At 34.4% G+C, this 25,702-nt stretch overlaps 1 protein-coding gene across 2 annotated transcripts; it reads left to right on the top strand.

The window, feature by feature from the left end:
* Window positions 1–127: 127 nt before the first annotated feature.
* Window positions 128–25,702, top strand: LOC113237308 (UPF0505 protein C16orf62 homolog). 2 transcript variants are annotated; one of them, XM_026473704.1, is made up of 18 exons: window positions 128–544; window positions 925–1,015; window positions 2,847–2,951; window positions 4,885–5,026; window positions 5,979–6,148; window positions 6,581–6,753; window positions 8,297–8,639; window positions 9,844–10,019; window positions 10,963–11,066; window positions 11,580–11,761; window positions 13,126–13,272; window positions 14,026–14,195; window positions 15,440–15,602; window positions 16,383–16,554; window positions 17,779–17,918; window positions 19,299–19,467; window positions 24,012–24,277; window positions 25,462–25,702. In XM_026473704.1, the coding sequence occupies exons 1-18, from the start codon at window positions 525–527 to the stop codon at window positions 25,549–25,551; spliced, it is 2,823 nt and encodes a 940-aa protein (XP_026329489.1). In that variant the 5' UTR covers window positions 128–524; the 3' UTR covers window positions 25,552–25,702. The 2 variants fall into 2 exon arrangements, with proteins under 2 accessions (XP_026329489.1, XP_026329490.1); XM_026473705.1 differs by having other exon boundaries at window positions 129–544; window positions 5,994–6,148.

Raw genomic sequence — 25,702 nt, 5'->3', positions numbered from 1 at the left:
GCGTGAATTATAAAATTTACTTGTATAGCTACAGAAATAAATTTACTTTAGCGAAAAAAAAACTTTGCTCCCTGTTTTCGTTCAGTAACTTCAACTTTTGACAGGTGCCGACGTCAAATGTGGAAATTATAGGAAAATTCATCCTCTAAGGGATGAATATTCGGTAAAAATACTTATTTTTCAAAGCGGCAATTTTTCCATTACCCAATACTAGCAATAGCTCTCTCACCAAACCCGGACATGGCGAGGTATCAAGAAGCTTAAATCCAAAGCTTCTTGCGAGGAATGCACAATGGAAATTTTTCCACAACTCAACACTATCCATAAGTGATAGTGACAGTGAGAGAGTGACAGAGTGAGTGCACGAAAACAAAAGGACAGTGGGGCAAATTACACGGACGAAGTCAAATTATGGGTGGTATTATAGAAATACGCTGAATTATGAGGAGTAATAACAATATTCAGCAATGCAAAGAAGATAATTTGTTAACATTTTAACAGCGAATAAGTATATACTTTCAATAATGCCGACCTATTACGAATGGTGAGGATTTCTTTAGTATTGTATTTTCTTAGTTACTCCGCGCTCCGTTTAGATATTTCTAGAAGTATTTTGAACATTGTTCATTAGTTGCGTTCAAAAGTGAGGTGCTCAACTTCGTGATGATACTATAATAGTTTAAAATACCACTTAGGTCGATGAAATGAGTTTCTTTCTGTGCTAGTCTGGGTGCCTTATAACTACGCAACAGCTGACTTCTATTTGGAAGTATGTAATTTTATGAGGGTAGTTTTGGTTCACATAAAGCTCTGAATAAATTTCCAAACTATAAGAAATTTGATTTAATGCCAATTTATATATTTACGTACATTTTTTTAATCGCTAAAAGTTATCACTTTTTACTTGGCCATCTTCTTTGGTAGGTCGTCATTGAAGAAAGAGAAACGGGATGCTCAAGAATGTCCAAAGTTTGAAGTAAACTGTCATCCCTTGAAAATCAACACTGTTACAATTGTAAGTTGCTAATGAATTTTTTAATACAGTTGCTCAAAACGTGGTATTTTTCGTACATCAAATCATGCCGAAAGTTGGATTTTTCGCACTAGTGATTTTTACTTTTGCATTTTTTTTTTTAATTTACTGTTATTTCAAGTCTTAGGGTCGTATTCCAGAACTCTACTCAATACTCAAGTCAGGACTTGTATGTTGTTGACAGTGAGCACTGAAAATCATACTCAAGTTCTTGTCATTAGGGTCGTATTTCCAGTGCTTGAAATCATACTCAAGTCTGCTCAAATCCTGAGCAGACTTGAGTATGATTATTTATTTATTTAATATTTATGTGCTTTGTGATGTAAGCCATTCGTCATTAAAAGTTATATTTACTTACAAACATCTTATTTGTTTAAATTGCATAGGTGTTTTATAAAGCAACGGGTTACATTTAAAAATACCAAAATATTTTCTATAAACATGGCTGATTGAGTATTAATAATGACTGGAGGTGAGTATTACGGGAGACCGCTGCACAACATGCCCCTAAAATATACTGTTTTATTTTACTTTCAATGTAGTTTTTTCACAAATGTTTTAAAAAACGTCATTTGATACACGTGCGGATTTGTCATTTTCACTTGTCTCGAGTCTTGACCCTCGCCTCTGGTTCGTGCCAAACGCTCGTGTCAAAAATAACTAAATTGTTATTAGAATAATATGAATCTAACTAGATGCCTGTGGTTATCTTTTTCAAAATTTCATATTAAAATTTACACTAGATGTTCTTTATAAAGCTAATACAAATGTGCAATCATATATGGCTAATTCTTACAAAATCTCGAAATTCTTGCCCTTTAGGTTTTTAAAAAATAGTATTCTTCCCATAAAATTAATATTTAAAATCAAATTATAATTCAATTGCTACTAATGCCTACATAAAATATTGATTAGTCGATTTAAATAAAAAAATAATAATATAAAAATGTCCCCAAAATCATTCCCTCACCATGTCCCAAGTTCCACAATCAAACATGTTCTGTGCTTTAAATCAACACATTTAACAAAAATAACCTTTAAATTTTAAACATTCAATGAAATAAAATATGTTTTTGCAAAATTAAAGCTATCTAGTGGTAAAAACACAATAAATAAATTTTTGGAATGCATTATTATTCATGTCCCAACCAAAATAATCATTCCCTCACACTTTTACCTTCATTCGATTTGTGTAATGCAGTTTTAATCTTTGGTAAATGCATTTTGTAAGTTCATGAAAGTTAACAGCGCTGTAAACATTTCAAAATGACGAAATTCAACTTGTGTGTGTAAAAAGTTTCTACTACGAAAAGATTTAATTTAAAATTCTAAAAGTTACATTTTTGACCTTTTTTTGACAGTCATATCTTCACATCATATATAAAGAAGTTAAGCATTTGATTTTGTTTGTTAATTATTCATTCAGAGATTACTCATTCAGGAGTTATTGGTAGCAGTAAGTTTACCCAAAATATTAAGTCTAAAAGTAAGTTTATATCGCTTTTTTTTTGGTTTATTTTGATTTCATTATTCCCTCACCGTCATTCCCATTCGCCCTCAAATGTTCTGATTGCACTAAGACAATGTCTTAAGAGTAATTTATTTTGGGGACCACTATATCATTAAAAACTATTTACACAAGTACTATGAAATTGACAAAAAATAAATACAAATTCTTCCTAAAAATTTTCATAAAAATCAAAAGCACGAATTTCGAAATTTCATGAGAACTGCCCATATCTTGTTTGAGACCACTCTAGTAGTTGACATGATTGTCTAGCTGAAATGATCTAAAACTCAACGCAATTTGCAGAAACAAAGCTCTAGCAAGACTTTTATGGAAAGTCTTAACAAATGGAGCTCAGGATTCGAGGAGGTCGACCCATTGTTAAGATTTGAACAGATAAATTTAGAGGAGGTAAGTTTGTATACAACATAAAATTGAAAGATAAAGTATAACTAGCTAATAATTAAAAGCAAGTCAAAGACTAAAAAAGTCGCAGAAATGATAAAACAACAAAAATGGCGTTGGAAAGGACACATCCATACCTCCAATGAACATGATGAAATTACAGGCACATGGGACTTGTCAACTTATGTCTCAGCGTGACGGGCGCAGTGGTAGTACCCCTCAGATCTTTGCAATTTAAAGCTCTGAGTGGCACTGGAACTGTCATGGACAGGCGTGTAGCTTACCGTCAGGCGCACGACCTGTTCGTCCCGTCCATCGAGTATATAAATTGAAATAGAGATGAAATGTCATTTAATTTGTTTGAAAACTATTCTGCCATATCGTTACTGTGACAACAGCGCTCCGATTGACTAGCCCGAGTTCGAAACAATTGACGGGTGTCGTCAACTGTTTCACTTCAAATTGACCAGTTAACTTGAGCTTTTCTATAATGGACGAAATTGCAAAATTACATATTTAATATTTAATTACCGATGAAATGTGATTCCGTTTGTTTTGTAATTAGATGATTTGCTGTTTTTCCACACCACCAAATAGAACAGCACAGTGTTGTTAGAGATATTATCTTTATTTCAATAAATACAGAATATTTTTTGGAATATATGGAGACGTACACACAGGTCATTAGTTGGTCTGTCTATATTTCAGTGGAAACGAGAGTTGATATTTATAAGAGCTGTATCGCTAATGTGTTACCATGAATATATGGCCCTTATTTCGTATCTATTTCTGGTTATATACTCGATGGTCCCGTCACTTAATGTTATAAAAAAATAACACTTCACTAAGTAAATTTTTGGACCTGTTCTGTTTTTACTTTGTGTTTTGTTTTTTATTTTTTTTTCACAAAATTCAGGGAGCTCATATTAGTAAATAAATATGGCTGTTACAAAAATGACAGAAAAGGACAAAGAAACAAAGTTGGTGTAGTGTTCATTGATGGTATCGACATGATGAGAGAAAAAAATTATTAATGGACAAAAGATACTAAATGGTGCCTAAGTCAAGATGATTTTAAATATTTTGCAATGCATGGAGGCAAATAGCAAGATATAAAGAGAAATCGTCGTCATACTTTTTCAAACTCATATCTTAAAGCACTAAGTTACTGAAATGCAAAAAGTAGATTGTATATTTTGCAGGCTGACTTCACATCACATTACCTTCATATTCACACACTCGCTTTTACCTATTCTTGTTAATCAGCATTATAGGCTAAAAAACAGTTTCTACTTAGTTTATGAAAATTACAAGTCAGGGTTATTTGTAGTACTACCATCATAAAGGACAACCGTTCCATGACTTTTAACAATTCGTTACATTTTATTTTCTTATAAAAATGTAAATATTGAAATACATCTCATTAAACGGTGATAACTCTATGCAAACCACAGGAGCGCGGGCGCGAGTCGTCGTTTGAACTAAAAAGTGTCAGATACTACAACAGAAACTTAAAAGTTTATTTTTGGTAAAAAGTCATGGAACAAAAGTTATTGTTTATGATGTTAGTAATATACTGTCCTACGAGGTGGTTAGTATTTTACAAATAATCCAGTATATTAAATTACATAGGATTATGAAAAAGCTCTCAAAAATTTCGAGAAATTCTCTTTGTATTTTTGTTATTATAAAAGATAGATAATATGATTTCTTAGGTTTTCGAAGTTGCTAAACATTGAAATTAAACTATTTTTTCTGATCTAAATTGCGTATATTTGTTTTTTTCTAACAAATCGTCATCAGTCAGCCGTGATAGCACTTTCAGAGAAAACAAATATACGCGATTTAGAACCGAAAAATAGATTCATTTTCCATTAAATGATTTAGTACAATTTTATTGACATGCGAGAAAGTTAAATGCTAAAAAATTTATTTACAGGACATATGTGCCCTTGCAGTGACAGATATGTCAGTGAACTACTCCAAAGCTTGGTCCTCTAGAAAGACTGCAATACTTAACAAATACACTACTGGAGAAAAGCTGACTATTGTTAGTAGTTTTCTACCGGGTGGTGAAAAAAGTATGAATTATCATAATATAAAAATTTTTGTATCAAAAATTTAAAAATTTTTCAATTGCATCAGTGTTTATTTTTTAATTTTTATTTCGACACCAGCAATTAACACTAGGTTAATTTAAAAATTGCACCTTTTGCGATAACTTGCGATGTGTTTTTAATTTTCAAACATATATCAAGAATTTTTTACTACAAGTTATTCATCATAGATTATAAAATATATTTATCAATTTTTGTATTATTTTCTTAAGTTTGAATTTAATTTAAATTAGCTAAATAATATGGCATTAAAACGCAACATTTATAAAAGTCGGGTTAGCGAAATGTGAATTGCTGGTGTCGATATGTTAGTATACCAATGAAATCGTTTTACAATAATTAATGAATTTTATGAAATTTACATTTTCTCAAAAAATTGAAGTAAATTACTTTGCTAACCCAGTGAAGGTTGAGGTTTGCAAAATGGGTGCGTTTTGTCTGAGCGACAAACAATCGAACGTCTCCTGAGGATGCAGCAAACAAAACTAATTGATTAGTAAATAAATAAATAATGATTTAGGACCTTCCAAATTGTTTTACATATGTGCATGTAGCACATATGTAAAACAATTTGGAAGGTTCTCCTTTAAGTCCTCCCCTATAATTTTAGTGATTGTGTTTGTGATAGTAGTCGCATTTGTGTTATTCATTTTACGCAGAGGGAGGTAGAGTAACTTAACTGCTTGAAAAAATATTCAATACAAGCTTAGCTACTTTGCTCTGTATTCGCGGAGTCCCAAAATAAATTACTTCCATTTTTTTTCTGCAAAGTAATGTCTGAACCGTAAATTATTACAATAATTAACTGTTATCACAGTATATTGAGGTCTCTGTCTTTATTCATTGACGTAATTATTTATCAACATGCACTAATTTGCCATTTTTTTTTTGTTTATTTTTGGTTCGTTTTTTTAAGTTAGTTCATTTTCAGCCCTAATCAGACAGGTTTCAAATTTAAATGAGAAAGTAAAGCACAGATTGGAACAATTGGATGATTTTGAGGAAGGCTCTGTTCGGAAAACACAGGGTTTGAGTCAGCAGGAATTCGTGACGAAAATTAACATGTTGGGTGATGAAATAAAAAAGGTATAGTGAGTCCATAAAATGTTAAAACAATTGTTGAAGTGAACACTTCATTTTATATATACAAAATTATTTAAATTAATTAATTTAAATATACAACGATTTTTTCATTGCTTAATTATTATTATTTATTAAACGTATTGGCTATAGAGCTATCAGCTCAAAAAGGTAACAAATAATTAAGAAACTGAAAACGTAATATACGTAAACAAAAAATTAATTTGTTTAAAACTATTAACTAGAAAAACCCGCCATTTTCTTATTACTTAACATTTGAAATATAGATACAGCTACAATTATTTGGGGATGAATTAAGATCTAACTAGGATTATGGGGAATTACCATCTGAAATTGACGTCGTGTGGGACTTTGCCATATGTAGTGCAGTGTTTTCAGCAATATTCTGCAATATTGTAACTTTTTAAATTTCTACAGGCATGGAACTCCGAACAAAGGGTGCGAGCATTTAAAATTGGAATACAGTGTTCAAAATTATTATCAGATGTTAATGTAATGCAATTTTATCCAAGCAAATTTGTATTGATTACTGATATTCTTGATACTTTTGGTAATTTGGTGTTTGACCGACTCAAAGGGAAAAGCTTTGGGTAAGGATGATGTCTATTTTGAATGCAAGATGGCTCTATGCTTACGTTCTGATTGTGTTAGATTGGCGCTGCTTCGTAGGTTCCTTCACCTTTTTGCTTTGATCAGAAACCATACCGTATTTAATAGCTGTACAAATATAATGCCAGGAATGTCAGAGATTAAAATAAAAAGTATTTATTTCTGCACAAAACATAAGGAACACTATACTTAAAAAACGAATAGAAAAAAAGAACAATTGAGTGATGCGGACAAAAAGTTTAAAGCTCAGCATTGCAGATTTTCAGTCTTCACCTAGCTAACTGTTCGCTTGCTGCACCAAGCTAATATGCGGAGTGTACACTAAGTAATCAAAAATCAAATCAAAAATAATTTATTCTCAAACAACTACAGTCCATATTTTACAGTTATAATATTAGCTTAGATAATTCAATAGGTTTACACACATTAAAATAAACAAAAGGCAACTTAAAAACATAGAATAATTAAACAAATTAAATTAAATATCAAATAAATCATCGACATGGTTTTAAATGCAGTTTCATGCAATGTAGCATGATTGGGCAATCCACTCTACCAGCCACAACGCGCATAATCTCATTCGTGCCGCAACGGATACGACTTATTAATGAGGCAGCTCTCTTTCTAAGGATAGCATGGAAACCGTCCGTGTGGGCGAACGTGCCTGATGCGCTGCAGTACCGTGGCGAACCCAATAAAACCCTGAACGCGTTGTTGTACTGAACGCGCAAGGCGTTGATTGTCTTCTGCGTAATAACCTACCTTTAGTAATAGTAAAAGTTTAATATCTGTCCGTGTAAATTTATATATTTTTAGGAAATGAAACTATTTTTCTGGATTTAAATCTCGTATATTTGTTTTTTCAAACATACCGACGTTTCGGGCCCTTTACAGGTCACGGTTGACTATGGGACATGTACAAGGCCCGAAACGTCGGTTTGTTTGAAAAAACAAATATACGCGTTTTAAATCCGGAAAAATAATTTCATTTGCTGTGTAACAATCGCGAAAACCTAAGAACTCCTTATATATTTTTTTTATACATTTAACCTAAAATTTAAAATTTTGTGCTGCTTAGGAGTTTTAATTGGGGATCAGTTGTTGCTAGATTTTTGTACAGATAGGAGCCAATGCTTACATCGGTTTTTAAAAGCAGACAAGGTATGAAAGCATTGATTAATGATTGTATGAAAGGTACAAAGACGTTTAAAACAAGCTATAATAAACAACTTTTAAACTATTCGAATGAACTCAGATACATATGCAGGTATTGTTTACTGTTGCAAAAAAATGTACGACATTTTTATCTGCGACGTGAAAAACCTTCTAGAAGTTTCTAGGAATTTTGTACAATATGTACGATATTAGTGGTTAGGCAAAATCTGGCAATGTATTTTAAGTTTATAGACATAGTTTCTGATGTTGGCGATAGCCGTGCTTGTTGCCAATAAATTGATATTGACTTAAGAAGATGGCATTGGTTTTTTGTAATTTTTACAAAATATGTCTATTATTTCTTTACAGCAAAGTTGATATTAAAAACATTTTCGAAATAAATTCCTCATCAGTGCCTGAAACAGCAAAAGAAACCTGTCAAAATTGGATGTTCAAAATGGCCTCTATCAGAGAACTACTCCCTCGTCTGTACATGGAAATGACTTTACTCAAGTGCTACGTTTTCATAAACAAAGATGAAATAAGGCCAGCAATAGCGCGGTTGACGAAAATGATCAGAGGCATCGGTAACCCGCTGGTCGCGATTTATTTAAGACTTTACCTATGTCGAGTCGCTTCCAAGTTGTTGGATAGGAATAGTGAAGAATATTTCTATGATAATCTTAAAGAGTTTCTTGGAGAATATCAACAGGTATTTTGTTTACAGTTTTTGGGCCTGTAAAATGTTGAATTTTTTACTTTCTATGCAATATGTCCCTTATGTTAGTTCCTTGTGAAAGAGTTCGTCCAGAGAAGTACTGCCACCTTATCTATTTCTGCCGCCAAGCCGTAATGTCAGCATTACAGTGTTCCGGTTTTGAAAGGTAAGGATGCTGGTAAAATTACAGGCACATAGGACTTGTCAACTTGTCTCAGGATGTCGGGCGCAGTAGCCGTGCTTCTCAGATCTTTGTGTTTTAATGCTCTGAGTGGCACTATTATGGACAGGCGAGTCGCTTACCACTAGGCGCACGACTTGTTCGTCCCGGCACTAGAGTAAGGGTGCTGGTGAAATTACAGGCACATGGGACTTGTCAACTTATGTCTCAGGGTGACGGCCGCAGTAGCAGTGCCCCTCTGATCGTTCCGATTTAAAGCTCTGAGTGGCACTGCAACTGTTACGGGCGTATAGCTTACAGTCAGACGCCCGGCTTGTTCGTCCCGTCACTTAATATTATAAAAAAAAAACTAATTAGTAATGAATAATCATTCAGATCATTCGAATACGAAAATTAGTAGATTACCAATTTGTCATTCAGCTTAGGATTAGTAATTTAATTACTAGCGAGTCTGAAAGGGTTGTAACCCTAACTAGCCGTGAACAGGTTCAGTTCACGGCTAGTAAATTTATTAAAGAAGTAAAGTTTAAAGAAAGGCTGTAACAATATAAAGGTAAATGTAAAAAAAAACAGGTATAACTGTATAAAACACTCCCTACACTTTATTATTAAGGCACTTACCCCTAAATGGGCCGAGAAACTGAATTACAGAAATAGATACATAAAGGCTGTAGACTTATAAATTATTACACGTGATTAGCTTATTAACAGCTCTGACTGTCGTGGCGGTCGAGCTGGGAGTGACTGTGGTACGAAAACAAAATGAGAAAGTGAAGGAAGATGGAACAATTCAAATTTAAAATTTAAATACAAGTAAAATAAAAAAAATGATAAGATACAAGAGGAGAGAGGCGATACAAAGAGGTGAGATGACGGTGTAAGGAGGTCGCACCGTCACAAGCCGAATAATGAAATCATTCACAATCGCGCATCGCTACCACAGGCCATGCAATGTACAATTAGCTTCTGCGCTAATTTGAGGCGACAATTTTTACAAAGAGATTACTTTGATTTCAGATATTCCACCCTATAATGCGCAAAAAATACGAAGGTCAGTTACTAACACTGGATAAATATTTGAGCTTGTTCGTGCCGGCTGTGGATTGGCTATTATTCGGCACATTAAACTCCAATAGATGCAAACTAAGTCTACTCGAAGAATTATTGAATGAATGTGAACAAATAGAAAACAAGCAAGTATTTACAATCTTCCTTTATGATCCCAGTTTTTCTGTGTTGTAAAAATATTTTGGAGAAATGTACTGTGATATGTGTCAGGATCGTAGCAAGTGGAAGGCTGTGGTCTCTGCCTACCCTGATGGGTAAATGTATTCTGTATTCAATAGGTATTTTACATATACCAATGATTTTATAATTATTATTAATAAATTATATAATACCAATGATTTTATAATTATTATTAATAAATTATATAATTATTACCTGACGATATAAAAATATTACCTACGTCTAGATTTAAGAAAATACTATTTGAATTGCTTGTGACAAATTGTTTTTATAATGTAAATGAGTTTTTCACATTTAAATTTTGAAGCCTGCGACCCTATACTTATTTATTGCTTTGACATGAGTTCCTCTTTTTTATTAAATCATAATTTTTCTTTAATTAAATTATTTAAATAAAAAAATTAATTTTATAATGGAATACGATATGATTTTAATTATATAAGTAATATGACTATGTGTCATAAATGCGAACAATGTATAATATTTGATTAATAATCTGAATCTGTCTGTATGTGAGAATCTGTGTATGCCAGTTACTGGCGCAACACGTTCAACTATAAGTGTAATCTTAAACTTTTGAACTGTATTTACTGTGTATGCTTACAAATCAATATATCTCTCATCTCTTTTCAATATCAACTGAACTAAATATAACACGTATACTATACGGTATACATTTTTCAAATGGCTTTAATTTCGTTTGTAAAAAATAAATTCTGAAATAAAGGCAGTGTCCCTGCCGCTGGACCTAATCAAAATGAACCGTATTAGTAGCGGAAAAATTTGAATTCGACAATTCGAAATTTGAATTTTTCAGGTAGTAGCGACCCTTAATGTAGCGTCAAACTAATAATTTTACCGTGTTGAATGCCCATGATATTTTTTCAGTGAATTGTTGCTGTCTTGTGTTGTATCGGCCTTCGATTCTATGTACGTTAACAAAAAGACGTCAATCATTTTGGATATGGTGCAGAATTCTGCCGAGAAAATGGGTAACTATATCTATACCTATACTAATATATCGATACTTCGGGGAAGAAAAGACGTAAATACCAAACCATAAAGTTTCCAAGACGAGTGATACGCAACCGATTTATAAACGTTTTATATAATAATTATTTATTTATTTCAAGTAACATTCATATTTTTTTTTTTTATTAATTTGTAAACCGCTTAATACTAATGTTAGTACCCAGAACACCCAGACCAGAAACCGCTTAGAAAGTTCATTTACCAAATTAGTCTTACCGGGAATCGAAATCGGGACCTTCTTATACAACACCCACGGTTCAAATCAATGGACCACTGATGTCATCATTTTTGCTATCTAAACTATCATCCCTTTGCCATCTTGCATAATTCCTTAAACTGTCAACATTGACCTAGGTCAATGATTGTTAATAATGTGTTGATGCTGTCCTATGTCGTAATGTAGGTCTCATTACCTTAAATGGTTAACTTATGCGTTTTAAAATAGAAACTTACATAAAGATCCTAAATTCCAGTACTTCTAAATGAAATCCTAACGTCACTTGGAGAACACCTTTGCTCAGCTGACAACTACAGACAGCAGTCTTCCGAAACACTTATACAGACCTGGTGGAAGATCGCCAGTAATATCAAATCGACGTATCATTTCTTACAAGTTTTGGAACCGTGGTTGCAGTATGCTTGCACACATTTATCAGTAAGTTGATTTTTATTTGATTTCTTTTAGTTAGTCCATTTCACGTCTGAATAAATCAACCTGTGTACATAAAACTGAAGATGGAAATTCACAAAACGCATACAAGTGTATTGATTTAAAATACTATGTGAATAGATAGATGGTTTTGTGACAGTAAATACATACACAAATATTTGCTACATAGCAATAAATCCAAAGTATTTGTTGCTTTCTTGTGTTATATATATATCTTCAAATTTAAATAGTACAAATATGACTCTATTACGATTCCGCAATTAAAAGTATAATAAATTTAAATAAACATAAAAAGAATATATATTTTTTAATACTTATAAAAAGGCCGCCTGTCGCACCTTAACCTATTATTTTTATACGTAAGATACTGTTCTGTGTTGCCACCGTACATTCTACGTATGTGTAATAAAGAATATTTCATTCGTTCCTTCATTTAAATAGTACCTGTAATGAGTTAAAAATACAACATTACGAATAAATAATAATAAATAAAATGACATTTATTTATCCTCGAAACATAAGGGAACAATCAAATAAATAATAAATAAATATTAGACAACATCACATACGTTCTTCTGAACACCAATGTAAGTAGCTAAAGCACTTGTATTATGGAAATCGGAAACAACGACGGTACCATGAACACCCAGACCCGAGACAATATAGACAAGTTAGTTTCTACTCTGACCCGGCCGGGGATCGAATCCGGGACCTCCGAGATGGCGACACCATGAAAACCGGTGTGCAAGCCACTCGACCACGGAGGCCGTCGAAATTGAACAATTAAAACCAAAGAACAGTAGTGTGGACAAAAAGGATGAAGACTGATGTCCACTTGCACTAAACCTAGGTACGTCTTAAACCAATAATTGCAATGCCAAAGAGACTCTTAATACATTGGTTTAAGAGTGTCTTATCAATTTAAGCATTGGTTTAAGACATACTTAAGTTTAGTGCAAGTGGACATTAGCATTTCTGATTTTCAGGCTTCACTTAAGGCTAATAGCTTGCTGCATCAAGCCGGCAAGCGGAATGTATACTAAACACCAGCCAATTAATAGAGGCTGTTTGTGTTGCACTGTATTGTAAAATGTATAAAAATTGAAAAATTGTACTTAAAAATATTCTAAAATTTTATTTATTTATTTAGTGTTGTTAGGGGAACTAACCATCAACCGATTGCTACTCGCTTTCTGCACAGACAGGAGCCATTGTTTATGCATTTTTTTGAAAATACATATCGGTTTAGCATTTTGTACCGGAGTCGGCAGGTCTCAACTTGGCACAATGAAAATTTTACATTCAGGTATTAACTTGGCACAATGAAAATGTTACATTTCTTATCACAGACGCAACACGTAAATATAATCCTGCGTGGCACGATCCGCTACATGATCAAGTGCGGTAAACCTGCGGACGATTTCTCTGGAAACTTTCAGTTTGTACTGAAGCGGATGCTCAAATCTATTCCTGATGTTGAGGAATTGTTTTTAATGGTAAGTCATTGGGTATTTATTTTCATCGCCGTGTCGTCCACAGATACATACTCAATTTCAAATAGTAGCTTCTTAAAATAGTTTGTATAACTATGATGACCTCACAAAAGTATAATATAATAAAGCCTTTCCAAAGAAATGAATTCTTCTGAATTGATTTTAGTGCTAGTACCAACTGGCAGACAGGATGAGTGAGAATTAAATTTATTAATGTATATTTGCTTATTGTATACCGCTTTACCGCAGGTTAATAGTTGAACGACGATGATTTTTTTATGATACGAAGTGACGGGACGAACAGAGAAGAGAAAGCGACATGCCTGTCCATAACAGTTGCAGTGCCACTCAGAGCTTTAAACCGCAAATCTGAGGGGCACTCCCCTTGCGCCCGTCACCTAGAGACATAAGTTGACAAGTCCTATGTGTCTGTAATTTCACTAGCTCCCTTACCTTTCAAAACCGGACGCAGTAATGCTGACATTCCTGCTTGCATAGGTAAGGTGGCAGTACTTCCCTGGACACTTTCACAAAGAGCTCTACTGTTACTAAATTCATATAAAAATTCTAAATATCTACTAAGTTCTCCAAAAAAGAAGCGATCATATTGCAGCCGTGTAAGGTTTACTTCACTAAGCACTTCTACTGTATCTATTGTTCTGTGTTATTGTACTAATCGTAATTCGCGTTTAGTAGGAAATTATATTGCCGAAAATTGTTTAAGTTTTGTCTCGCAAGCATGATTCTTCCCTCCAGGATGCATTTATGCCGCTGTTGGAGCTAGTGCAAACTATAAGCGCGCGAACGATGATGGCCAAGACGGTTCTCTCTCTGTTCTTCGAGAGGTACAACGGAGTTCAGATCGAGGACCACATCGTCATCTCCAGTCTCATGAGGCTATGTTGTATATTGCATGACTCTATCAAGTAAGTTTTCTTTAATTCTCTAGATTTCACCTCCGACTACATTTTTTCACGCTGGCAACTCGAGTTGAGCCTATTAAGCTCACGTACCTCATTTAGGGAGATTTTTAAGGAATTTGGCATATTGAGCACTGCATCATAGTTTATTTTCAATTTTATACTTTTTGTGCGTTTGAATAATGAATTGTATAATAAACGGAGTGACGTACATAATTTTACACGTACACATTCATACATGGACATAAATGGGAGCTCGTTTTACCGAAGTTAAGATTTCAGAGGGTTCTCGGTTCTTTTGTGGGGCAAGGAATTCAGTATTATAATAAGATTCCAAAAGCTGTTTTGGACTTATCCTTTGATAAGTTCAAAAATCATGTAAAGGCAACTCTACTAAAGAGAGGATATTATTCTGCTAGGGATTATATAAACGACAAGACAGTATGGTTTTAAAAATTGTGTAAATGTGACGATTTCAAGTGTAATATGCTTACCTACGGAATAAAGATAATTTTGATTTTGATTTTGCCATTAATTGATATAGCTATAATTTTTACTATGCCATTTAGTGATTCATAGCTGTAATTAAACTGTTTCATTAATTTTGTTATTTTTACTATCTAGTGTTAAGATTGTCATATCGACTCCTTACTTTCTCAAACAAGTATCATAAAAATATGGTTTTAAAAATTGTGTAAATGTGACGATTTCAAGTGTAATATGATTACCTACGGAATAAAGATAATTTTGATTTTGCCATTAATTGATATAGCTATAATTTTTACTATGCCATTTAGTGATTCATAGCTGTAATTAAACTGTTTCGTTAATTTTATTATTTTTACTATCTAGTGTTAAGATTGTCATATCGACTCCTTACTTTCTCAAACAAGTATTATAAAAATAATAATATAAAAAATAAAAATGTCTATTTATTTTAAATTTCTTGTCAAAGGTGTTGATTGATTTGCATGCATTACTTTGAGAATAGGTAAAAGCCTGTTTGTGAATATGAAGGAAATGTGATGTGAAATGAAATGAAAACAAAGCATTTCAGTTACTTTGTGCTTTAACATACGAGTTTGAGAAAGTAAGGCGACGAAATGCCATAATCGCGTAATTTGACAACCTCCTCCTTTTTTTGAAGTCGGTTAATAATATATACTTTTTGAAAATTTTCATTTAAAAAAAGTATTATAATATTTGAAACTTTTCAACAATATGACCTACTTATATAATTTGTTATTAAGCGCGGTGACAGTGGATGACGAAGTCAAGCTTTGCGCCGAACTGATCACGAAATTCGTGCAGGCGGTCAATTACCATGACGACTTGGAGCAACAGCTGAACTTCTACGTTGAATGTCGTTCGGCCTTCATTAAGCTTGACGTTGTGCTCATTGCACTTGTGCATGTAAGTTGATTTGATATCAGATAATTTAATTTCTTTTAGACGCGCGAAAACATTAGATTAATTCAAGATTAACTGCCTCAGTGGCCAAACAGTTACCATGCTGGCCTGTCACGCAGAGGTCTCGGGCTCGATTTTCCAGGCCAGGAGAAATATTTGTATGGTCTACATTTATTTCTCTCGTGAGTCTGGGTGTAATTTGTGGTTTGTCTATGTGTGTATCAGGGGCTATAAAAAATATATACATTTATCATTTACAATATATGTAGTATGGTGAAGATTTTCTTTCGGCCGCGGAGGCAGTTAGTTTATTTACAAAGGACAACCGCTGGAGCTTGTTACTAATTATTTTCAGGGAATCTGCCTTACGAATGAATAGTAGATCAATGTGACTATTTCAAACTACCTCTGTGGCCGAACGGTTACCATGACGGATTAATACGCAGAGGTTCCCGGCTTCGATACCCGTGTCGGGAGAAATATTTGTATGGACTACATTTATTTCTCTCGTGAGTTTGGGTGTAATTTGTGATTGTGTCCATTGCACACGGGATACAGGGTTTCCCTAGTGCGGCGTATTGAGTGTGCGCGCGATATTATTATTAAGTGTAGTTTAGTTACCTATGAAATAAATATTGTTTGAGTTTGAATATTTTAAACGGCAGCACTGAACTGGGAAGACAATATCAAATCCTTGTGCGTCTATTCGTCACCCTTTTAATCGAAATTTGGTAAACCTTCAAGGATGATCTTTATGGTAAAATTTAATTTTTCTGTCAACAGGCAGTGAACACACTTGCAACAAAACCCGACGCAGCGCAAGGGAAATGGCTGCAGCGCGCATGCGCGGCTTACAGCTTTGTCACAGTGCCGTCGTTGAGATGTGCACTTACTAAAGCGCAACTGTACCTTGTATGTGGTCAAGTGGCCTTGATGAACAACTGTGTTGGACAGGGTGAGTTTTACATACTGTTGATAACTCAGTTTTTTTTTTATAAGGAGGTCGTTTGATTTCAATGGAGGTAGGGTTCATCTATTTTCACTTGGTATAACATTTATTTGTCCTAGTAGCAGTAGAGCTTCTTGTGAAAGAGTTTGTCCTGGGAAGTGCTGCCGCCTTAATTATTTCTGTCACCAATCAGTAATGTGAGCATTACTGCGTTCCGGTTTCGAAGGGCAAGGGTACTCGATCGGCTCGGCAACAGTTATGGACAGGCGTATCGCTTTCCAGCAGGCGCACGACTTGTTCATCCCGTCACTTGGTAAGATAAAGGATTTGGCGATCGATTTCCTAGACACCGTGTTCTGCATTCAATGGTTGCCAAGGATACCTTTCTAATATATATTTCTAATTCAATGGATCGTCTCCGAAACGTCAACGAAAATTTATATAATTCCCAAGGATATAGTCACTCATAGAATATAATCAATAAGTGGTATAACAACAAAAGGCATAATTACCTTCAGTATATCATGCAAGAACATGTCAAAAACGTGAGTTTTTGTGACAGTGGTCTTAAGGCTTAATTTATATTGCGGCGGAACGGAATGGAAGCGAATTTTTGTAACGATATTGTACATAGTAATTGGAACTTTGTGGTCAATTGTGTAACGTACAAACTAGATACGACCCAAATCTTCCGCGGAATGCTTGCTCGATAATGCGAGCTTCCACTCCTTTCCGCCGCAATATAAATTGAGGCTAATAGTAATCGACGCTCAAGGCCCTTCCATTGATTTTTCCGTGTTGTTGACAGTTTCCAAGTATTTTGTTTAATAAATTTATAATTACTTAGTGAAATTAGGCAGCATGTATTATATATCATAAAATTTTTCATAGGCCATCGACACACGATATTACAAATTTATCACAGCATTAGTTTGTATGAAATCGCTCACATCGTAAAGGCTTGTCGATTGTTGATGCAAGTCAAAGTCCTACTAAAGACGTAGTGTCGTATATCGTGAGGGACAAACAGTTACACATGAGAAAAAATACACATTTAAAATTAACAATATCTAAACCTATAGTCCCCTAAATATACTTTAAATAAAACATGAGGATAACCGGGCAAACTGATACAATTATACACATATAGGTACAATGAAACTAAAAACAACATACATATTATAATGTTCAGATCATATACCTAAATAAATATTACATGATTTTTTTCAGCTGAAGCAAACTTTAAGGCGTTCGTAAGTTTAATTCCGGACATACCCGAATTCTTAATAGAAAACGAGCAAAAGAAACCGACACACATCAAAGTTGAAGGCTTGCTCAGTAATTTTTTGTCTACACTATTGGTATTACCGGTAGGTCTTAATTACATTCAAATATAGCTTAGTAAACTTGAATAAAAAAGCTGGTATGAAAATTAATTTCAGAATTAAATTACTTCACAAATTGTTGAGAACAACTTTTCACCTCGGTCAAGTTGTGCTTTATGTATACGTGTTTACACTATTAATTTTGCAAAGCATTTTTTTTATATAAAAAGCTGTGCCAACTGCCACCTTACTTATTTCTGCCGCCAAGCAGTAATGTGGGCATTATTGCGTTCCGGTTTTGAAGGGTGACGTTGCTGGTGACACTACAGGCACATGGGACTAGATAACTTTATATCTCAAGGTGACGGGCGCAGTGGCAGTCTCATTCAGATCTTTGCGATTTAAGCTTTGAGTGGTGCCGTAACGGTTATGGATAGGCGTGTCTGTTACCACCAGGTCCATGGCCTGTTCGTCCCGTCACTTGAAATCTTAATAAAACGAATGATGTCTTCAAACCTAAACTGTTATTTTTTGTATTTGTTTTAACTTCTATTTATAACAATGCATAACGTATTTTAAATGTTTAAATGTGACTTGACACACGAAGGGAGGCTGAAAAGTAATCTCCTTTGACTATTTTCAATTAAAAAATAATACTGGCCACCATCGTCAGGCATTCGTTATTTTTTTTTTTCAAAATTTGTGACACTCGTTTGTTTATTACGTGTAACTTTGAATGGGCAAAATGGCGGAAGAAAAAAGCAAAATATTTACAAATGAGCAACTACTTTTTTTGACAGATTAATGTCTCTTTCTTAACGCAAAAATAAACGCATTTCCTATTTCTATGTACATTTCATACTGAAAAAGTAGCCATGGTCGTCTTTTGCTTCATATACTTTGGTAGATTACTTTTCACGGCCTCCGTGGTCGAGTGGCTTGCACACCGGTTTTTATGGTGTCGCCATCTCTGAAGACCCGGGTTCGATCCCCGGACGGGTCGGTGCGCAAAACTATTTTTTCTGTATTGTCTCGGGTCTGGGCGTTTGTGGTACCGTCGTATTTCCAATTTCCATAACACAAGTGCTTTAGCTGCTTGCTTTGGGAGCAGAGCAGCGTATGTGATGTTGTCTAATATATATTATATCTAATATTTTCAGCCGCCACACGCAACTCTTCCTATAGTAACCAAAGTTTAGTTTAGTGATGTATACACCTGTAGTGACTTGGCACCTTGTATAGTGAACCTGTGTGTATTTTTTTTTTAATATTGTTTTGTGTTAAGTGAATGGTGTATCTTTAAATAAATAAAGAAATAAATAAGTAATACTGTACTTTGGTTACTATAGGAAGATGTGCGTGTGTAAAGTACAGTATATTCGGTAATTTTATTATGAATAAATTTACAACAACAATCAATTTTAGGACAATGTAGACAGTAATTGCAAAGCGTACATATTAAGCGGCTTCATAAAGACCATGGAGAGAATACACTGGAAGAAGACTGAACCTTTGTACTATGCTACGTTACTTCGAACTCTCGACTTGCTTTGCCATATGACACAGGAGAGCTACGCGTATCATATAGACGCAGGTAAGAATTTTATTTCATACTTTTATCAGTCCTCGGTACCGATTTGCCCTATGGTCACTGGATATTGAAACTTTTGCCTAGCAGTATGACACTTTAGGTTAAAAATCGGTATTGGAGGTATAATAAATATAAGTATAAATAATTGAATATCAATTCAATAAAAATGTAAAATACAGCGAATAGCGACATCTCTCGCAGGGACTGGTAGCTGTAAAGGTACTAACTGGGTGATAAATCTTTCATAGATTTCTCATACTAAAAAGTAGTTGAAAAACCAAATACAAAGACACGACACAAGCACATAGAAAAATTCGTGAGGTCCGCTGGTTCGTTCCGTGGCTTAGTTGGTATAGCGTCTGGCACGGTAAGCTAGAAGGCGTCGTCGGTTCGAATCCGGCCGGATCATAGGACTTTTTTCTGAGTGTTCGATCTTTGTATTAATAATTATAACAAACTAGTGGAGTAATTTCACAAAAAATAATTGAATATCTATTGAATAAAAATTTAAAATCGAATTTTGTTATAAAAAAGAAACAATAATCTCGGCACAGAATACTAAAAAACCAACCTCAAAAGTCAAAAGTTCGTGGAATACCGGAAAGTGAGCGAAACTGGACTCATCCCCTAGTTTGCCACCCTTAGAGGTGGAATATTTAAATGGGACCACTCGGATCATCAAAATCAGTTTACAAGAGTTATCGCGTAACATACATTAAAAAAAACAGTCTAATTGAGAACCTCCTTTCTTTTTAAAGTCGGTTAGAAAACATAATTTTTGGACTGTAAAATTTTAAAACGTATATATAGAAAGTTTTAATCATAAAGCGACGACGACGGTGTGATTTAACAGCGAGTTTACGTAGGTAGAATGTTATGTTACTCTCTTTACAACAAAAAAACAATCATCAAAATCGGTTCACAAATGAGTTATCGCGTGACATACACACAAAAAACAGACGAATTGAGAACCTCCTCCTTTTTTGAAGTCGGTTAAAAACAAAATAACAGAATGGGTTCAAAAATTAAGCTGGCGTAGTGCTCATTGGAGGTATCTATATATAAATAAAAAAATACTGAGTGTTCAGATAATTTTTGAGACTAGGTAATCCAAGTTCACCAGGACATCACCCTTTTAGAGTCATGAATAAAAAAGAATCAATAGTTTGTATCTATCCGTTCTACAGTCCCTTTCGAAACTTCATTTAAACGTTATTGCTACGCAATTCATCCTATTAAAATTACTACCGACTAGCGGCGGGGAGCTTGATCACGTACTGACTTCAGACGTGATTGCTTAAAGATAGATCTCCGTAGCAAGAAAAAACTTACGACGTTGCAAAGTAGAAGAGTTTGTTCTTTACTTTTATTGGAAAATTATATTGATATGATTGTAGAAGAGAAAAATAAGAGACTATGATTTCGATTTGGAAACTTTTTTTGAAATGTCCTCTCAGCATGTCAGGCATCATAACTAACATAGGGTGATGGTATGGATGGACGGTATGGATCGACATTTTAAAGAAATGAAATGAAAGTAGTTTATTTGCAAGCAAACACGGTATTGGTGATGGTAAAAGTGAATAATACTTGGTCTCATAAGTATGTACGGACAACGGCACATTAGACTACATTTTTTTTTCGAAAATCGCCTCCATTGCAACGGGACAAGATACGTCAATGTGTAGCTTGATATGCTGGCGTACAAGCGTGTCGCGCCATTTCTGACATACAATTTTTTTTAACAATATAATCATATCAGTCGTTATAATAAATACTTACAATATTGTTTTATCGTCTCTATGTCAATTACAATTTAATTTACAATGTTTAATGTATTCTGATCATAATAATTGGAATAAATTTTAAAATGAGATATTCATCTAAACTGTAAAAACAATTATCTAATAGTACTTTATATACATAATTTTTAAATTCCCTTTGAGGCAAATGCTTGAGTACTGTTTTTATTCGAACATGGTTAGATTTCTTTTGACAAACATACGAACCTCGCAGATCAGTAGGGTGAGTAGATATTGAGCTGCTTGAATAAAAGTCTACATGATTCGTTGTACTCAACTCGCGTCCTACTCCTCCTCTAAACTGCCTCCGTGGCCTAATGGTTACCATGCCGGACTGCCACGCAGAGGTCCCAGGTTCGATTCCCGGGCCGGGAGAAATAGTTGTATGGCCTACAATTATTTCTCTCGTGAGTTTGGATGTAATTTGTGGTTGTCTATGTGTGTGTCCATGGCACCCGCGACACAGGGTTTCCCTAGTGCGGGGCTATGTTGAGTGTGTGCGTTATTATTATTATTATTATTATTATTATTATCGGGAATATATATTTAGGGAAGTGTGTCTTTAAATTTGAAATACCTTATGTTTTTAAACATATATCAATAGTGATTAGTTTACTTGACATATATAATTATGTATAGTGCTGTTTCTTAAAAAAAAAGCTATTATAATTATTACAAAAAAAAAAAAACACCTAAAGTAGAATTTCTCTAAATCTCTAATAACGAATATGATGTTATTATTAGAAATAAGTTCAAAGTAGTTCAAAAGGTTGAGTTATTATTTTAAACCATACTTTTCCGAACCACAATGTAGTAGACAAATCGACCGGAAATACTCAACCTTACATTCAGATTTCGTTTTGATTATCACATCCAGGCCAGCCTGTGAAAACAAGTATTATTTCATGTATGACTGATTGTTGCCACAAATTAAAAAGAAAATACACGGGAGTATAGATAAATATGTTGGATATTGAGTTCTTACGTTTTCGCGATTGTTACTCTTAAGTTAAACTATTTGTTCGGATCTAATTAAAAGATAAAAAAAAAACCAATTTTTTTTTCAAAGAAACCTAGGTTCGTTCCGGAATAATTATAACTTTTTTTTATTTAAATAAACCGACCTGTTTGTGAAATGATGCTTATCCGTTTTCGCTGTGCTCATTAACGGCCATATCTATGATGACTGAAACGCAAACGAAAACAGAAGCCCTAGTAAAAACGAACATATGAGCCCAAAAATTTGGCTCATATGTTAGCCCAAACAAGGTAGCTGTTGTACACTATTGAGGAATCCTTTTCATCTGTCTGCCATTCCTATCATCACAAAATAGGTCTACGTTACCATAATATTAATGCTCTGACTACAAAGTAGCGAAAAGTGTTGTGGGGAAAAAACAACAAAACAAAACATCTAATTACAAAACAAACGGAATCAAATTTCATCGGTAATTAAATATGTAATTTTGCAATTTTAGTCCATTATAGCAAAGCTCAAGTTAACTGGTCAATTTGAAGTGAAACAATTGACGACACCTGTCAATTGTTTTCGTCAATTGTTTCGAATTCGGGCTGGCCAAACATTTCGAGATTCTAAATGATTATCACTAGTATCAGGTTTCTTACCACGGTATGACTTCTTTTTATTTTCCCGATATTTCGGAACGGTTGCATGTTCCATGGTCACGGGTTGACTGGACGGCGGCAGATGACAGCTTTATGAGCAGACATATCTGTCTACCCTCTTGCGCTGTCGACGACTACCTTCATCGCGATTTGTTGTGGCGTTACCATTGTCACTCACTTTTTTCACACAAACCACACTCACTGTATCCACACGCGAAACTGAACTCGAGGTGTTTTTGTTTTTATTACTGCACGCACTAAGGACCGGATTCCATGCACTGGACAGTTTAAAACCATCATCACGGTTAAATGTTTTGTACTTCGTGATCTCGATGGCTTCTCGTACCAAACGTGGTATGTAGTGACGTTCTGTCGAGAGTACCTGGGGGCTATGCAACTCGATCCAGTGGTTAGTGTCAGTCTGTGTGAGATGTGCTATAGCCGACTCCTGTGCATCATTGTTTTTTACTGCTCGGATGTGTTCCTTCATACGATCGCCAATTGTTCGTTTAGTCTGACTGATATACGAGCTCCCACAACTGCAGTTCACTTTATAGACACCCGGTCTTTGTAAAGGAAGGTGGTCTTTTGGTGAACGTAACATTTTTCCTATTTTGGTTAAGGACGTTCGTCATTCCGAAATAATCGTTGCGAAATATCGGGAAAATAAAAAGAAGTCATACCGTGGTAAGAAACCTGATACTAGTGATAATCATTGAGTGAATAACCACTATAGTCTTAAAATCTATATTTCGAGATTCTATGAAAAAGTAAATTTATTTCTAAATAATTGTAACTTAAAAAAACCGACCTGAAAAGTAAGTGTAATTACATATATTTGCCAAGTTTTATTGCAATCGATTACCGGAAAGTCCGTGAAACCGGATTCATCCCCTAGTTTGCCACACTTAGAATTCGAATATTTTCTTCAAATTTAAACGGGACCAATACAGAGGTACGTTCTTTCCAACAAAAAAAAATCAAATCGGTTCACAAATTAACGGAGTTATCGCGTAACATACGTAAAAAATATACAGTCGAATTAAGAACATTCTCTTTTTTAAAGTCGGTTAAAAAGTAACTGAATATCCGACATTTAATTACGATTTCTATTTACAGTACTGTCAAATGACAAACTATACGGATCGGAAGCGGAATTCATAGAGACATTGGAAAAGTATGCTACAAATATATGCCAAGAACTATTAATCGTGTTAAAGCAACTTGGAAATGCTAAGGAGACCAGGAAACAATACAACTTGGCCATGGAACTGTTTTGGAGGGTTATAAGACGTGGTAATTTGGAGAAAGGCACGATGATGAACTTAGCTGCCAATTTGTGGATGTTGTCACAGAAATTGCAGGATTCTAATAATAAAATTTCAGTAAGTACATGATTTAAAATGTCTGTTTTAAACTGATAACGAATACGACGTAGTGTGCAAACCCACTAGAGGTTTGACTTATCACCTTACAAGCAGAGGGACGTGGGTTCGAATACGGACTTGCACCTCTGAGATTTTCGGAATTTATCTGCGACATTTAATTTGATATTTACAAGAGTGTTGCGGTGAGGGAAAACATTTAATTATCTGTGTGAAGTTCCTAAATCGCCCGCATGGGAACTACAGCTCAAGGTCAGCCATTGTGAGCGCAGGTCTGTGCCGAGCAGTGGACTGTTAAATTATTAGGGACTATTATAGCCTATCGTATATTATTATTTCATAAACAATTTTGTACTGGATAAGGTTGACGACTCATCCTTTCGTAACGCAACCAAGTTACGAAAGGATACAGGATTGTCTCTACCACAGCGAATAAAACGAAGTTGCGTCGCAGTCGAACTGTACGCTTCGAATGTTTTCTAGATATCTCTGCCGTCCACTAAAAACTAAAAAGCGGCTAAGTGACAAATGGTCAAATATCCGTTTTAGACAGCAACGATACAGCACAAAATTATCTTTTGAAAACTGTTAAAATTAGTTAACATGTTCGACTTTCGGAAGTTACTCTAACGATGCGTAGATGAAATACCGTTAAACAATTTCAAAATTAAAACTGGGTTACGGTTTTTATGATATCTCAAAAAAATATTTTCTCATTTCCGCGTTTTACGTGGTTTCGACCTGAGAAGTTTATGACTTACTAACTAATTGAACATTTACTTTAACCTAAGCCATTTGTCTTCGAAACCGGCTTTTTTTTACTTTACAATCGATGGTGGAAATTTGAAATGTCGTAAGGGAAAATGACCTTACTTTAAAAGGCTTAGGACGTTTCAAATTTCCACCGTCGATATAAGGATTATAATTTCGTCGATGTATCGAATTTTGAAATGTTGTAAGAGACATTTTGTAGTAGGAGACATTTTCCATTACGTCAAAATATTCCTTACGACATTTCAAATTTCCACCGTCGATATAAGGATAATAATTTCGTCGATGTATCGAATTTTGAAATGTTGTAAGCGATATTTTGTAGTAGGGACATTTTCCATTACGACAAAATGTTCCTTACGATATTTTAAATTTCCACTGTCGATATTATCATGTCTTTTAATTTATTTCAGAAGGCGATATTGTTAGCTTTAGAAAAGGACAGTAAGCCGGTTAGTCAACAACTGTACCAGAAACTAACGGACAATGTTAGAACTAATTGAACTGCATTCCATAAGGCAAATAGTTAAGTGTAACATTTGTAAAACGAGCTCTAAGCAATCGCGGTGCGATTTTAATGCAATTTCGTTATTTCGCCCTCGAATGTGTAGAATTTGTTGCATGTTATAATTCATAGAGTAAGATTATTTACTA

The sequence above is a fragment of the Hyposmocoma kahamanoa genome, unplaced genomic scaffold (genome assembly GCF_003589595.1).
Source record: "Hyposmocoma kahamanoa isolate Upper Pololo Valley unplaced genomic scaffold, ASM358959v1 93, whole genome shotgun sequence".
Taxonomy (NCBI): Eukaryota; Metazoa; Arthropoda; class Insecta; order Lepidoptera; family Cosmopterigidae; genus Hyposmocoma; species Hyposmocoma kahamanoa.
Note: the sequence above shows the minus strand (reverse complement) of the source record. Positions and strands in the feature narration are given on the sequence as shown.